At 37.6% G+C, this 13,643-nt stretch overlaps 1 protein-coding gene across 5 annotated transcripts in view; it reads right to left on the bottom strand.

Annotated features, from left to right (window-relative positions):
* LOC108709287 (syntaxin-binding protein 5-like) overlaps positions 1-13,643 on the bottom strand; it is a 151,914-nt gene that overhangs the window by 110,318 nt on the left and 27,953 nt on the right. For all 5 annotated transcript variants that reach the window (XM_041583517.1, XM_041583516.1, XM_041583518.1 and 2 more), the window contains exon 3: positions 8,971-9,052. In XM_041583517.1, the coding sequence (XP_041439451.1) occupies positions 8,971-9,052 (82 nt within the window). The remainder of the gene's footprint in view (positions 1-8,970; positions 9,053-13,643) is intronic.

Genomic DNA, 13,643 nt, shown 5'->3' on the forward strand with positions numbered 1-13,643 from the left:
CACTTCAGATTACAGACAGAAATGCATTGATACGGTTTCCTTGGAAAAATTCAATCAGCAGCAGTGAGCTGCTTTTACTCTTTGACTCCGTCTTAAAGAAGGTGACAGGCAAGGCCAGGTCCTTGGGTTTTCTGATCCTCCAATTATGCCATAAACCACCTGTGATTGGCCCTCATGTATGTATTCTAATGGAATGCTGCATTTGGTTTTGAAGACTAAAAGGGTATGTTACAATATTTACTGTATACTGTACCGACGTCTCCTTTATTATCACTCTAAAATCTGCACCTAGATTTTCAAGAAAATCTACATAATACATCAGAGAATATACATTTGAATCAATCAGGTGAAACACAACGCCTTGGGATATCAGAATGTGTTGGGCAACGTAAGGAAAATATTTTTGGAAGCAATAAAACAGCAGTGTAGGCAGAAGAGCCCCTTAAGCACAATTCCCCGCTCTTTAGCAACACACTAATGAAAAACTGCTGTGTGTATCTGCCTGACATTTTTCAGAGTGAGTTTATAAAAAGCAGGGAGTTTTCAGTAAAACAAGAGAGTCGAACTGCAGACAAATAAAAAAAAAATCATAAGATACGAGAAATAAAAGCAAAACCTTTCTTAGTCACGCAGTACAGGCATGGGATCCGTTATCCAGAATTTCATTATCTAGAAAGCTTTGAATTACAGAAAGATCACCTCCCATTCACTAAGATTCGTTATTGCGCCAGCGTCCGCTTCACCGCACTTCGCCAGGCGTATTTTCGCCAGCGCTACGCAAATTCACTACAATCCGAAGTTGCGCTCAGGGGTAGAGTAAGGTTGCGAAGTTACGCTAGCGTTAATTCGCCAAGCAAAGCAAAGTTACGCTAGCGATGGTTAATTTGCATACGGCGCCAAATTAAAGTTACAATGGAGGTATATGTAGCATCACTACACAAGCCTGGGAAACCTTCAAAACAGCAAATACAATTTTTATTTTGCCCTACACATGTGCCCACTGTATAGTTAAGGTGCTATGAGTTAGGAAATGTAGGGGGGAAGGAGGGTAGCCCCAAAAAAATTTCAATCTTTTTCAGCCTATCACCCATAAAAAATGAAAAAACACCAGCGTTTTTTGGGACTTTTTTTGAAGCAATCCCTATCTACTCTATTGCACTTCGCCTGATCAGAAGTGGCGAAGGAAGTCTGGCGTGAAAGGTAGCGTTCAGAATAATTTGCGCGTTAGTGAATTTGCGTAGTTACGTCCATTGTGCAAATTCGCCAGGCCTAAGGGTGCGAAGTAACACTAGCGAATTTACACCAGCGTTCGTTAGTGAATAGGCGAATTAACGAAAATGTGCTGCACTGGCGTATTCACGCTAGCATTAGGCGATTCGTCGTTAAGTGAATTTGCCCCATAGACTCCATGTTATCCAAATAATCCAAATTTATTTTCTTTTTCTCTGTAATAATAAAACAGTAGCTTGTACTTGATCCCAACTAAAATATAATTAATCCTTATTGGAAGCAAAACCAGTCTTTTGGGTTTGATTAATGTTTACATGATTTCTAGTAGACAAGATATGAAGATCCAAATTAGGGAACGATCCATTATCTGTAAAACTCCGGTCCTGAGAATTCTGGATACTAAGATCCAGTGGATGTGAATTCTAGGGGGTAAATTTACCAAACGGCAAAAATTCGCCTGTGATGGCTTCACAGCCAGCGCAACGCTTCGCCAGGTATAAATTCAACACTAATTTAATAAAATGCGAAGTTGCGTCTGGGTCGCCGAAGGCTGGCGAATTTTCACTAGGGTTACTTCGGCAATCAAAGAAAAGATGCGCTAGTGTTCAATTCTGCATAGCGCAACTTCGTTAGCGGTCTTCACTCAGGCTAATTTGCATATGATGGGAAATTTAAAGTTGAATGGACATATATGTTGCAGCAAATACATTACATTACAAAAGTCCAGGGAACCTTAATAAAGAAAATAGAGTTGTTATAATGCCCTACACATGAGCCCACTGTATAGTTATTGTTCCATATGTTAGAAAATGTATGGGGTAACCTGGTTACCCCAAAAAAAAATGTAAGGACTTTTGCAGGCTATCACTCTGAATAAGTAAAAGACGCCAGCGTTTTTTGGGACTTAGAAACTTTTTCCACGAAAAATATGATGTAAGATTGGGGAAGATCTATGAAATCCAATGCACTTTGCCTGGTCTGAGCTGGCGAAAGCAAGTCTGGCAAAAGAGGTAACGTTCAGTAAAATCCACATTTGCGGAGTAATGTCCATTAGCCAGAACGAAAATTCGCCTGGTGATAGAGTGTGAATGACTGCTAGCATCTGTCTTTTTCACTAGCGAAGTTACGCCTGCGCCCGACAGTAAATCGGCAAAGTGCCTGAAAGTGGTAATGCTGGCAAATCGTCGCCAGTGTTAGTCACTTCGCCCTTTAGTAAATCTGCCCCTAGGGACTGCGGTATGTTAATTCTAGTGAATGAGGTGCCAAAGGAATTCGAGGTAGCTTTCCACCTTAGCAAAAGTTTGCCAGTGCAGAGCTGGATTCCTATGTTACATAGTAATACAAAAACAGAGTTTTACAGGCGGAAAAACTGTATAAACCAAAGCCAAAGCAAAACAAAAACATCAACAAGCTGAATAGGTGCTAAAATAGTTTTTATCATGAATGACATTGGAGCGTGCGGATAGATGAACAAGGGATATAAATGAGGCCCATAGAGCAGGAGGGTCAGATAAGACATTGGGCTTTACAGGGACCACCAACTACTCTCCGTAGTTTTTATATAAATTTAATTTAATATAAACTTCATCACATTGAAATAAGAAACGTTATAAATACAGTCAATTAAATATAATGCATTGTTTCTGAAATAATCTTCACTAACCTTCTCTCAGCATTTGTTTTTCTTCATTCTGTCTTCATGCAGCAGTTGGGTGTCAGATGAATGATCCAATATATCTTATAGGGAGGGCTCCCTTTCCTGGCAGATGTATTAGAGTTCACTCAAAGAATTGATTCCAGTACAAACAAAATCTAACAAAATAACTGCCTTTTGCACAAATTCTGCATGTAGAGAGACATGATGTCTGGTGAGCTCTAATGCATCTTCTAGGCAAATGGATCCCCCTATAAGATATAATGGATCATTCATCTGACACCCAACTTCTGTATAAAGAGAGAATGAAGAGAAACAGATGCTGAGAGAAGGTTAGTGAAGATAAACTTGATTATTTCAGAAACAATGCAGAATATTTAATTGATTGTACTTCTTGTAGTTGTAGTTTCTTATTTCAATATGATGAAGCTTATATTAAATTTTCATTTTCGCGATAGTTCCCCATTAAGCGATACTGAGTTACGCCAGCTGCAGACACACTGGGGCAGATTTATCAAGGGTCGAGGTGAATTTTCAAATTCAGAAAATTCGAATTTCGAGCTATTTTTTGTGTACTTCGACTAGGGAATAGTCCAAATTTGATTAGAATTTGAAAGAAATGTATCATGTACTGTCTCTTTAAAAATTCGACCATGCGGAATTGCTGTTTTAGCCTATGGGGGACCTCCTAGAACCTATTTGGAGTCTATTGGTGGACTTTGAATAATGTAAGTTTTTTTTTAGAAAAGCACTCTTTTTGTCTTGTATGGAGCCAAAATTTTATTTAATTAAATTATTACAATTGTAATGTAGATTTAGTAAGAGAAGGAGAGACCTTTAAGCTTGACATCAGAACAAAGGATAATATCTGAAGGATTGCTGAAATGCCACATTCATGAATAATGCAGGCAAGTTTCAAACAAGGGTTGGATGCCTTCTTAGAAAGGAAGAATATAAATGCTGCAGGTTCTACTATTTGGGTATTTGGAAATATTGTCCTCTAAGGGAAAATGGAGACGGTGGAGTAAGTATTTCTACTTATGTGATCTACTGGAGCAACCATAAAATAAATAGACCTTAACCAGCCAGGGGGGTTCATTCTAATGCATAGAGTCCTGTACAGAGCCAATTTGTTCAATCCGAACCTGACCCGCGACCTGCAACCCGCATACTTACCCGCTTGGACCCGCTACCCGACCCGACCTGCAAGTACCTTATCCTCAACCCAATCCAAGACCCTCTGACTATAAAGAAACAGGAAGTGCTGTCATTGTAACCCGGAAGTGACATCATTAGAATGTGGCGTAATCAGAAAAAAAGGAGTAAAACATGAAATGCTGTCATCCTAAGCAGAAAGTGACATCATTGGACGTAGGCGTGATCAGAAAAAAAGTAAAACTCGCTATTGAGAAGACCCGTGACCCGACCCACGACCCGCAAACCCGGAGAACCGCCAACCTGCTTCTATATCCGCTCCTGAAACTTCTGCCTGCAACCCACAGGGTACCGCAGGTTTTTGCGGGTACCGGACCCACTGAAGGAATCTAGCATAGGTGTCATTTTGGATATAATATATAATTATACAATATAATGATAATCCACTGCAAAGAAGGCCGGCTCTGTATACATATAAACACTCCTCGCCTGTTTCACATAAGCCTTGCATTTGCTAGTTTTTTGAGCACAAGTCCTATACATTGCACTTATATTAAACAAAGGGATTTACTGTTCCTTAACAGTGATTTCTCAATTCATGTACATAAAGCACCACAAAAATAAACAGACCTTAAATAAAAAACAAACAGGTATTTCTATGTCATTAAGGGGCAGATGTATCAAGCGTTGACATTCAAGTTGATAGGACTTATTTTAAACTCCCATCACATCGAAATTCGAATTAAAAAAGACCAACCGAAATTTTTAACTTCGGTTGAATAGGGTGTATGCGATCGTTCAAATCAAATTAGGAATGTATTCAATCAAATTCGATTAAAATTTTTTTTAAAAAAACATAGATTTTTCAAAGTCCACCAAATGACTCCAAATTGGTTCTAGGAGGTCCCCCATAGGCTAAAACAGCAATTCGGCAGGTTTTCGATGGTGAATAGTCAAAGTCCTATTTTTAAAGAGATAGTACATGATAAATTTCGATATTCGAATTTTCGAATTTTTTTCAAATTTGATTAGAATTTGGACTATTCCCTAGTTGAAGTACACTTAAAATTTGGATTCAAAAATTAGATCTTTCAATTCGACCCTTGATAAATCTGCCCTTAAATTAGGGATGCACCGAATCCAGGATTCGGTTCGGGATTCGGCCTTTTTAAGCAAGATTCAGATTCGGCCAAATCTTTCTGCCTGGCCGAACCGAATCCTAATTTGCATATGTAAATTAGGGGTGGGGAGGGAAATCACGTGACTTTTTGTCACAAAACAAGAAGTAAAAAATGTTTTCCCCTTCCCACCCTTAATTTGTATATGCAAATTAGGGTTTGGATTCGGTTCGGTATTCGGCAGAATCTTTCGCAAAGGATTCGGGCGTTCGGCCGAATCCAAAAAAGTGGATTCGGTGCATCCCTACCTTAAATGTACTTAAAGCTTAACTCTTACATGTTGTATAATGAAAGAAATGTAATTTGAAGCATCTTTCCAAATAAACGTTCATTAACAATTTTTAATGGTTTTACAGTTATGTGTAAATGTAATTGCTAATGAAAGCAGTTATGGTTTATCCACTTTTATTCTCTGTGCCTGGTTTTTGCAACAATGTTTATGATAGGAGATTTTAAATGGTAACCATTTGTCACAGTAGGACCAAAGCCTTAAAAATACTAAATAGCTGTGCACTGGAAAGTATCTTAGAATTGTACTTTTTCACGAAAATGTAATCTCGTTTTTTTCGGATTATTGCCCGTAAACCACAAAGATAGGAAACGTATCAATTAAATGTATCAATTTAGAACAGTTAAAGAGTCGGTGACCCCCCCCCCGCCCAAAGCTGCTCTAGAAGGTGAAAAATTCAACTTTACACTTTAATATTAGAAAAACGATTATAAATAGAAAATAGAAACTATTTGCAAAAAACAATCTGAAACCAATTAAAGTGGAATGTATTTGATGGTGAACAACCCCTTTAATGAAACTCAGGGATTCTGCTCAGCAGGGACAAACATAAGAATTTTAGCAACTAATGGATCAATCTAGAAGAGTGCAGGGTCAGTGACCCCCTCCCAGAGCTACTTGGGGTGAAACTTAAACTCTAAATCTGCGTAAAAATGACTCCCAAACTGTGTGAAAATCTGTACATAACAGCTTTTATGGCATTTGAAAACAAAACAGTCATGTAACTGTATATATTTGCAGTATTTACACTATTTACAGTATTTTTACTTTATCTTTAATAATAATATTACAAATAGCACATCATCAGTACTTTTTTTTCATTCAAAATGTTTTTTATTTAGTTCCGGGTTCAACAAATTAAACAACCATACATTTTACATAACCTATGTACTATTAAGCTGTTGAAGAAATATTAAATATTGAGTCATTCCTGACAAAGAGTCTCTGTTTTTATATACACACAATTTCACATTAAAGGCCAATATATTTGCCATATTTCACCTTATCTTTTCATAGCGCTGCTAAAGAAACAAACAGCTTGGTAATTGTCTAGGCCACTTGATTCAGGGGCAAAGGAAATGTGAGGAATTTAAGCAAGATTCAGATTCGGCCAAATCTTTCTGCCTGGCCGAACCGAATCCTAATTTGCATATGTAAATTAGGGGTGGGGAGGGAAATCACGTGACTTTTTGTCACAAAACAAGAAGTAAAAAATGTTTTCCCCTTCCCACCCTTAATTTGTATATGCAAATTAGGGTTTGGATTCGGTTCGGTATTCGGCAGAATCTTTCGCAAAGGACCCCCCCCCCCGCCCAAAGCTGCTCTAGAAGGTGAAAAATTCAACTTTACACTTTAATATTAGAAAAACGATTATAAATAGAAAATAGAAACTATTTGCAAAAAACAATCTGAAACCAATTAAAGTGGAATGTATTTGATGGTGAACAACCCCTTTAATGAAACTCAGGGATTCTGCTCAGCAGGGACAAACATAAGAATTTTAGCAACTAATGGATCAATCTAGAAGAGTGCAGGGTCAGTGACCCCCTCCCAGAGCTACTTGGGGTGAAACTTAAACTCTAAATCTGCCTAAAAATGACTCCCAAACTGTGTGAAAATCTGTACATAACAGCTTTTATGGCATTTGAAAACAAAACAGTCATGTAACTGTATATATTTGCAGTATTTACACTATTTACAGTATTTTTTACTTTATCTTTAATAATAATATTACAAATAGCACATCATCAGTACTTTTTTTTTCATTCAAAATGTTTTTTATTTAGTTCCGGGTTCAACAAATTAAACAACCATACATTTTACATAACCTATGTACTATTAAGCTGTTGAAGAAATATTAAATATTGAGTCATTCCTGACAAAGAGTCCAATATATTTGCCATATTTCACCTTATCTTTTCATAGCGCTGCTAAAGAAACAAACAGCTTGGTAATTGTCTAGGCCACTTGATTCAGGGGCAAAGGAAATGTGAGGAATTTAAGCAAGATTCAGATTCGGCCAAATCTTTCTGCCTGGCCGAACCGAATCCAGAAGTCTGCTGGAGTAGCACTATTAGCTGATGTGTTCTGAAAAAAAAAACATGTTTTTCCATGACAGTATCCCTTCAAGCCCTCCCCAATAGGTGAGCATTTGTGAGAACCTTGGTGCTACATGCAACTCCTTGGCACTAACTAAATCCACATAAATCTTCCTCTTTGCAAAAGCTGATGAGCTCACTGATGTTTGAAGGCTCCCATTAGCTTTATTCCTGCCCAGTTTGTGACTTATATCTGTTCACAGCTTTGAATTCTACCTGATTTGCCTGGATACAGATTCCAATGACTTCTGCCTGACACAATCTTTGGCCTGTATACACACCATGCTTTTTGTTCCCTGCTCAATTCAGGTTCTCCTATACACTTTAATACATTTTGGGGCCCATTTACTTAGCTCGAGTGAAGGAATAGAGGAAAAATAGTTTGAATTTCGAATGGTCGAATATGGCTACTTCGACCCTTGAATGGGCTACTTCGACCTTCGACTACGACCTTCGACTTCGAATCGAACGATTCGAACTAAAAATCGTTCGACTATTCGACCATTCGATCGTCGAAGTACTGTCTTTTTAAAAAATTCTTCGACCCCCTAGTTCGCCACCTAAAACCTACCGAGGCCAATGTTAGCTTATGGGGAAGGTCCCCATAGGCTTCCTAACAATTTTCTGATCGAAGGAATATCCTTTGATCGATGGATTAAAATCCTTCGAAACGTTCGATTCGAAGGATTTAATCGTTCGATCAAACGATTATTCCTTCAATCATTCGATCGTAGGAATAGCGCAAAATCCTTCGACTTCGATATTCGAAGTCGAAGGATGTTACTTTGACGGTCGAATATCGAGGGTTAATTAACCCTCGATATTCGACCCTAGGTAAATCTGCCCCTTTATGTATCAATTGTAAAGTCAATCAATATAATATCTGATAGTGTTTCAAATCATTTTACAAATTGCCCAACCATCAGGGAGTATAAAATGATCAACTTTCCCACCCAAAAATGGCAAAGTGGTTCTTTACATGTGCACCCACTAAAGATTTCTTAGGTGGGAAAGGAGCAGAAAATAAGAAGCATAAGATCTCCATTGAACAGGACCTGTAAAACCTTAATAAATTTCTTCTACTGCCAGGCCCTAGGAAACCAGCCAGTTTACCCCCTTCCCAGCGTGTGTGGGGCAATGTGGCAATATGTGCGGGGAGGAGTACACTGGGTAGCAGAATATTCAAACCTAATATGGCAAACATTAATGCCATTAACATTGTGCTTCTGCTATAAACTGCATACTTTCATTATAAAATGACGCACTTCTTACAGCATTTTTGTTATGCAGAAGAATATATTTCTGTCTAAGCCCATTACATCAACTGTTTTTAAGGGGGTAAACAAACATCTGAATGACACTTACCTCATTAATTAGAAATTGTAGATGCAGTACAGCTGCCCCACTGTCATGGTGGCAATGGCAATCAACTCCAGGCCGGCCCAATCTGTCACAATCAGTAGATAAGGATTTTAATGTTAAACAGTTATCAGAGAATTAACCTTGGCAAAGATTTCTATAAGCTGAGATTCTCTCTTTAACTCAGTACACTCAGATCATATATAAGACTTCAGTTTTCCCATAGAAATCCAGGGTTAAAATGCCTTTACAGTGAAACGATGATAACAAATATGAAACATATTAGAAATAGACAACGATTTCAATTTGTTGAGAATCTCTACAGTCATTTTCAGAAAGGAAAATAACTGAGGAGTAAGAGGCATCTGAAAACAGTGAGTGACGCTACATCCATTGGTTCAGCAATGTCACCATCTTGGCAAGTTTTTGTTACATTTCACTCAAAGTTTAGTTCTCTGACTGAATAATTTGGTGTTACCAGGGATGACCGGTTAGGTATTTACCCTGAGATGAGAGGCCCATTAGAAACGCAGAATTAGCAAAAGGAAACAATCAAGAACATATTAATTAAAGGGGTGGTTCACCTTTACGGTAACATTTATTATGTTATAGAAGGGCCAATTCTAAACAACTTTTCAATTGGTTTTCATTATTTATTTTTTATAGTTTTATAGTTATTTGCCTTTTTCTTCTGACTCTTTGCGGCTTTCAAATGGGCGTTGCTGACTCCCTTCTAAGAAAGAAATGCTATGTAAGGCTACAAATGTATTGTTTTTTTTATTATTGATCCTTCTATTCAGGCCCTCTCCTATTCATATTCCAGTCTCTTATTCAAATCAATGCATGGTTGCTAAGGTATTTTGACACTAGTTACCAGATTGCTTAAGATGCAAATTGAAGAACTGCTGAATAAAAAGCTAAATAACTCAAAAACCACAAATACTAAAAAATGAAAACAAATTGCAAATTGTCTCAGAATTTCACTCTCTACATTATACAAGAAGTTATCTCAAAGGTGAACAACCCCTTTAACACAAGTAATATTTGATGTAAATAGAGGAGATTTTCAATCATCTAAATTTCTTCAGTACTCCTCCTTGTGAACTCTTTCTATCATGAATCTCTCCTACATGACTCTCAGGACAAACAGTTCTGGTGTTGCCACCTCTAACCCAGCCACCACCTCCAGAACCTCACTCCCATATATGAGTTCCAAGATTTGTCAGTACTCCCTGTTAGCTCAGTTACTCTGTAACACATTAGGTCAGTACTCCCAATACATACAGACAATTACAGAAGCTCAGCTGCATACAACCAGGATATGTTAGGGGTCAATTTCAAGAAAGCTCTTTAACCTCTATACATTTCAGGGAGTTTTTGGGTCTTCACATCAGCAGCCTCCTCCTTTAGCCAGCTCTCTATACCGACAGGGACAGAGTTGATAGCATGGATCTTGTTCTTCCCATTGAGTTTCAGCACCGGTCTTATCCTTTGGTGGTACTTGTATGTTGCAGTTTTCCTTACCTCCTCATTGTGGTTTCCACATACTGTAAAACTGTCGGATATTAAGGTGCTTGTAGCTATTTATACATTTATAAATATATTAAAAGAACCACGGAGGAGCACTACCATAATGTATATAGCAACCTGCCCCGGTGCTGAGAAACATGGTAAACAAAATAACACAGTGTTGCACTCTGTAGGAATACTTGTGAAAAGTAAATATTTATTTTAAAATGTTATTTCCTGGTGCTTTGCTCATCTCTAAGCACTGGATTTTTCATCTGGTGCTCAGTGCAGAACATGCATGGTGGCATAAGTCTCTTTCTGTAATAGCACCTCAACATTTCCCCTCATATTCCTACCCATCATACTTACTCTTCTTCTACTGAACAAATATGACATTTGTGCTTAAAGGAAGGTGGAATTTTGGTTTCCATGTCAACAATTGTAATAAAATAGGCTGTTAGCATGATATTTGAGTTTGCATGTCAAGAGGTTGAAATAAGTTCAAGACACTATTTTTGTGGTATAACGAAAGAATATACATTGTTTCTTATTATATCCTTCGAAAGTGGTAAAGGTGGATACTTAAATACCCTTAAAAAATTGTGACGTCACCTTTACACATGTAATTTGTCCTTGATAAAAACCCTAATGTGGGCCGAAATGTTGGATATGCATTATAAATAAAACACATCGATTTTCACGATAAAAGGAGTGCGGCCCCATTTGCAAAACTGTATATATATTCAACAAACATAAAAGGTCTGCACTCATGGGTCTTGTGTTGCAAAAAATGTTTAGTGTTTAATTAACACTAAACATTTTTTGCAACATAAGACCCATGAGTGCGGACCTTTTATGTTTATTGAATGTACAAATTTATATACCAGCACCTGGGCATTGACCAGTGATCTGTCTGCACCGGGCCAGCCTTTTTTATGTATATATAGGTATAGGATCCAGTATATGGAAACCCGTTATCCAGAAAAGCTCTAAATTACAGAAAGGCCTTCTCCCATAGACTCCATTTTATCTAAATAATCCAAATTTTAAAAGAGATGATTTCCTTTATTTCTATAGTAATAAAACAGTAGCTTGTACTTGATCCCAACTAAGATATTATTACTCCTTATTGGAGGAAAAACCAGCCTATTGATTTTGTTTAATGTTTACAGGATTTTCTAGTAGACTTAATGTATGAAGATCCAAATTACGGAAAGATCCATTATCCAAGTCCAGAGCATTCTCGATAACAGGTCCTATACCTATACATATATATATATATATATATATATATATATATATATATATATATTGAATTAAATGAATATTATCTACAATACCACTTAAAATGATACAATAGCTCAGTACAGTGTGTTTCAAGGTTTCATTCACTTAGGAAGAATACAATAGATTTTCCTTGCATCAGACAAGCTTTCTTACCTCTCTCCCCCTTGCAATTAATATTAAACTCTGCTACTAGGATCCTCCTGCTATCTCCAAAGAGGGGAACCTGTCTAACTCCTGGTAAAATCTTTAGCATGGTTGCCTGTTAAGCAAATTATAGCATATCCTTCTGCTAACCAGCTGTGATTCGGATATTAATGCCGCTTGAGGCGGCGTTCAGAATGCTGCGCCCTCTTACCTTCAGATCACCGAGGGGGGTCCAGTGGGGGCCGCATCACTAGCGCAGAAAGCAAAATTGCGCTCTCTGTGCTAGATTTTATTGCTTTGTGATACATGGTGATGGAGAAGTCAAGGTTGCTTGAAACTGACAGTGAGCCTTTAATAGTTCTTAATTCACAAGCAGGTAATTTCTGAAGCATGGGAAGATTCTGCCCTGACAATGCACTATTCATCCAAATATATTTCTTATGGATGCACTGAATCCAATATTTTGTATTTGGCTGAACGCCCGAATCCTTCACAAGAGATTTGTCCGAATACCGAACCAAATCCAAATTTACATAAGCAAATTAGGGGTGGGAAAGGGAAACATTTGTACTTCCTTGTTTTGTGACAAAAAGTCATGAGATTTCCCTCCTTGACCCTAATTTGCATATGCAAATTAGGTTTCAGATTCAGTTCGGCCAGGCAGAAGGAATCGGCCAAATCCGAATCCTCCTGAAAAAGCCAGAATCCCAAACCAAATCCTGAATTCTGTGCATCCCTAATATTTCTTCTTTAAGATACAATGAAGCAGTAGAATTAGGCATGTTATACTTCTCTAGTAATAGGGCTATTGTACATTAAATGAGGTTTACCGCTCTTTGGAGGCTGCCCATACAGCCGACAGCTCTGGGTGTAGGCTTCATCTGTCATATGAATATACATCATAATTTCCAGTAGATACAAGCTCTCTAATAACTATTCATGTATTCAGGCCCTTTCAATGCATAGTTTTATTTCAGAGCAATATGACATCTACCCAGAGCTCATTCATCAATCCATGAAATGTTCCATTAACAGTCTTTGCAGTAATGAAGGAAGATGTCATACATCATATTAGCATGTCAATAACTGCAGATCTACAGCCCACAGTTGCATAACAGTCAGCAAGTTCCCTGGTCTTCCACAGATTCCTATCTGCTTTTAAACAGGGATTCTAAATTATTGACTGCACTATGTCTTCTTAAGATGACAAATCCAATAGAAAATGTATGCACTGAGAAATCTGGCCTGGTGTTTTCTAGACATTGTTTAACATCTAACAAAATACAGCAGACATATGAATATTTGAACAGCAAAAAATACACATCTCTGAACCTATACACAGCTAGGTGCATTAACTATAGCATATGCATGGCTCAAAATGCTCAGCATGCAAACTGAGGGATTCCATGTCTTCAAGGAAAAAAGCCCTGGAATAATTATCGTCAAGTATACTGTGGCCCTCCTTAAATTGAGAAATGGAAGTACATGTACATGGAGCACAATTGGAAGCCCAACTAGTGTCTTTCTTGTTATATATCAAAGGAACAGTAACACCAAAAAATTGCTGTAAAGTAATGAAAATATAATGTAGTGTTGTTTAGTACTGGTAAATCTGGTGTGTTTGCTTCAGATTCTCTACTATAGTTTATATAAACAAGCTGCTGTGTAGCCATGGGGGCAGCCATTCAAGCACAGGATACACAGTAGATAACAGATAAGTACTACTATAGTTTATATAA

This window comes from Xenopus laevis, chromosome 2S (assembly GCF_017654675.1).
Source record: "Xenopus laevis strain J_2021 chromosome 2S, Xenopus_laevis_v10.1, whole genome shotgun sequence".
Taxonomy (NCBI): Eukaryota; Metazoa; Chordata; class Amphibia; order Anura; family Pipidae; genus Xenopus; species Xenopus laevis.